Raw genomic sequence first — 3,996 nt, 5'->3', positions numbered from 1 at the left:
ATTTGATCGTCGGTAATTTGACTCGACTTCCGCCGCCGATGATTCCTTCAGTGGTGCCCTCGGACAGTCGTTGCAGTATCTCCGTTTGGGTCCTCAGTAGGGCCCCTAGAGGGCGTTCTTCCTGTTCTCGTGCCGAGTCGCCGGAAGTCGCTTGTGCTTGCGAAGCGCCGCCCGTCTCGTAGCCTTGCATCATCGTCATATGCCGTTGTAGTAATTGCGCGAGAATACTGTCGCCTTCCGTGGTTTTGGCACTTGCACTTTCGTCGTTTATGATGCGTCGTAACACTGTCTTTGCAGCCACGCTTCTTTCTTCGAATTCAGCTTCGGCTGTAATGTCCGTCTCTGTCGGCTCGTCCGTCTCGTTGATGACTTGCCGCTGGATCTCTTGAAACTCGCTGATGATCTGTTCGAGCTGCTCCAGTCGAACCTCCGCGTCCTCTTTGTCGAGCGTAGCCGCGTGATCCTGGATTCGTTGCTCTAACCTTGTTAGTTTGCCCTTGACGTAGCCTCGTTGCTTCCTCAATTTGCCGATGTCGGCCATGTTGTCGCGTGTACGTCGCTCGTGAACGTTTTCCTAGGCTGATTCTAACGTTTCAACACTAGTTCCTCACAGAGATGTGCTCTGTATATCCGGCTCGAAGGACCAAAATTATGTTTGTCTTGTTTCATACAATTTTATTGCAAACTTGTAACGTTAACACTTGAAAATATAAGGGAGAGATCGACACGCACGCACGCCGGAATCGACTCTCTTACAACTGAACTGACCGCCGATCGTGCTGAAACAATAAGATAGAGTGCGCATGCGCGAACGCGTAGGGTTACATAGAGACGCAAGGACAATACGCGCAAACGCGCCGATCGCTCGAACAGGCTATTAGCATTAAACTTCTTTACATATCAATATAAAATCAGACATACCGCCCACCAAGATTAATCATAATCTTTCTCCGTATCAGTGACAGACAATTTACACACCTTGGTAATCGCACGCTTAGTCACGCTGTTAGCAGTTTTAACCGACACGGCTCTAACCAATTTATCCTGACCGTAATGTAGTTCTAAAACCCGACCTAGTTTCCACTGATAAGGAGGAGAATGGGCTTCTTGTAGAAGAACTAAATCTCCGACCTGAAGGTTGCGTTGAGGTTTCTGCCATTTAGAACGTCCTTGTAATGAACTGACATATTCTGCCGCCCACCGTTTCCAAAAGTTTTGAAAGACCCGTTGAACTAATTGCCAACGGTTCAAACGATGAATGTTTATCTCTTGAACATTTGTGTCAGGGAGAGCTGTAAGTGGTCCTTCAGTCAAAAAATGTCCTGGAGTAAGCGGCTCCAAATCAGAAGGGTCACTGGAAAGCGCGTATAAAGGTCTCGAATTGAGACAAGCTTCGACTTGAATAAGCGCCGTACCGAGCTCTTCAAATGTAAATAGGGAATTGCCCATCACCGTGCGTAACAGGTTTTTGCAAGATCTCACTCCTGCTTCCCAAAGTCCACCCCAATGAGGGGAGTAGGGAGGAATAAAAATCCATTGAATTCCTTCCACTGCCAACTTGTTCTGTAGTGATTCCTTGATTTGACGTTGAAGAAATGAATACATTTCGCCGATTTCGCGCTGTGCTCCCTTGAAATTAGTAGCATTGTCACTATATATTTTTTGGGGACAACCTCTTCGACCGATGAAGCGTCTTAAAGCTGCCAAAAATGCCTCGGTGCTCAGATCACTTACGGCTTCCAAGTGAAGAGCCTTCGTCGAAAAACAAACGAATAAGGCAATGTAGCTCTTGATAGTTTTGCGACCTCTGCCCTTGTTCAATAGCGTAGTAATAGGACCTGCGAAATCCACGCCACAATTATAAAATGGCCGCATAGGGGTGACTCGATCAGCCGGCAAATCACCCATCAACTGTAGAGCTGCCTGAGGCTTCCTGCGTGAACACCACACACAAGATCGATAAACCTTACGAACGACGTCCTTGCCGCGTAGAGGCCAGTATTCTTGTCGAATTGCAGACAAGAGAGCCTGAGGACCAGCATGTAGGAGTCGCTCGTTCAGCCAATAGTCTGGTGAATGTGTGCTTTGAAGGCAATAATATAGGGTGCCTTTGTGAGAAGGATAGCGGTGCATGGCGCAGTCGACCTCCCACTCTCAACAATCCTTTATCGTCCAGAAAGGGATGTAAGCTTAGTAACTTACTAGATGATTTTAGAAATTTAGAATGGCGTAGCATAGAAATCTCTTCCTTGAAGGCTTCCGCTTGTGCGTTCTTAATCAAGTATGACCTCGCTATCGTAATCTCGGCTGCTGCCAATGGACCACCTTGTTTTTCAGTACTACGTTTACAATTAGCGATAAAACGTAAGCAGTATGCTAACACTCGTTCCAACTTGGACAAAACAGATATCCTAGAATATAAGTTTTGGAAAATTGATTCTTGTGAGGTAAGGTGATGACATGATGTCTTGACCTTTCGTTCTTCGTCCTTGATTTCCCTGGTTTCTAGATAATGCGTATCATCGAAGCTCTCTGGAGGTTGAAAATTCATCGAATTGCTTGATATCCAGGGAGGGCCCTCCCACCACAACTTACAATTTTGAAGTACGTTGGGGAATGCGCCTCTAGACAGCAAATCCGCGGGATTATCCTCACTTCGTACGTGTGCCCATGATTCTGCCGATAAAATACGAGTAATTTCTGAGATCCTGTTTGCGACGAAGGGTTTCCAACGAGATAAGTCGCCCTTTATCCAATATAGTGTGACCATGGAGTCCGTAAATGCGAATATCTTGCAGGACTGAAATTTACAAGCTTGAGTCACTTGCTCGATTAAACGTGCCAAAAGTAATGCGCTGCATAGTTCCAATTGCGGGATTGAGACAATCTTGAGTGGTGCGACACGAGACTTAGAACATAATAAACGGGCTACCTGTTCTCCTTTATTTCGAACCTTGACGTAGATGCATGCTCCATAGGCATCTTGAGATGCATCGCAGAATCCGTACAGCATTAGATCGTTGGAAATATACTCGTCAGAGATCTTGCGTGGAATGCGTAGTATCGTGGAGTTTAGCAATTCGCTTTGTAGCTGCTCCCATCTCTTAGTAATGTTGGCTGGCAATTCAGAGTCCCAGTCAACTTGTTCCTTCCAGGTTTCTTGCATCAGCATTTTGGCTAATGTTATTATTGGACCTAACAATCCTAAAGGATCGAACAATTTACTGATTTCGGATAATAGTTCTCTTTTGGAACGGACTCGCTCGCGAAATCCTAATGTAAATACAAAAACGTCGCTGTTGGGTTCCCAGATTAGCCCCAAAGTTCTAATAGTATCGTTAATTTTTAGATTTACGCCCGATGATTGACTTATTTCTTTTGTGTCTTGTACAATTTCGCTCGAGTTAGAATGCCATTTGTGCACTTTAAAATGTCCCTTGCTCATTAGTTCCGTTATTTGCTTCTGCAATTCCTTAGCTTCGTTTACATCTCGCGCTCCGCTAATAATATCGTCAACGTACATGTCGTTCAATACGCACTTAGATGCTAATGGAAGGGTATTCTTGCCCTCCTCCGCTAATTGCCGTACGCTTCTTATTGCTAAAAAAGACGCGCTAGCCTGACCGTATGTAACGGTGTTTAACCTATATTCTTGCACCGGATCACTCAATAAAAATCGCTATAAGATTCTTTGATAGTCTCGATCGGACTCGCGTATTAATATTTGGCGATACATTTTCTCCAAATCACCCGTAATAGCAATGTTATGAAATCTAAATCTTAATAGAATCTGTATTAAATTGTCTTGTAATGTTGGACCGATCATTAAAACATCATTTAGTGATATGCCTGTACTGCTCTTACTTGAAGCATCGAAAACAACCCGTAATTTGGTTGTTGAACTTGTCTCCTTTACTACGCCGTGATGCGGCAAGTAAATAATGCGTTTGTTATTCTTGACGTTATGAGACTCTATCGGAGCCATATGTTGCAAAT

General features: G+C 44.6%; 1 protein-coding gene across 1 annotated transcript in view; it reads right to left on the bottom strand.

The window, feature by feature from the left end:
• Positions 1-933: 933 nt before the first annotated feature.
• The window catches only part of LOC105451945, a 9,511-nt gene continuing 6,448 nt past the window's right edge, over positions 934-3,996 (bottom strand). Inside the window, exons 2-3 of the mRNA XM_011692678.1 lie at positions 1,986-3,619; positions 934-1,933 (exon numbers count right to left, since the gene is read on the bottom strand). Coding sequence (XP_011690980.1) covers positions 934-1,933; positions 1,986-3,619 — 2,634 coding nt within the window. The remainder of the gene's footprint in view (positions 1,934-1,985; positions 3,620-3,996) is intronic.

Source organism: Wasmannia auropunctata, unplaced genomic scaffold (assembly GCF_000956235.1).
Source record: "Wasmannia auropunctata unplaced genomic scaffold, wasmannia.A_1.0 LD336040.1, whole genome shotgun sequence".
In the NCBI taxonomy this organism is placed as follows: Eukaryota; Metazoa; Arthropoda; class Insecta; order Hymenoptera; family Formicidae; genus Wasmannia; species Wasmannia auropunctata.
Note: the sequence above shows the minus strand (reverse complement) of the source record. Positions and strands in the feature narration are given on the sequence as shown.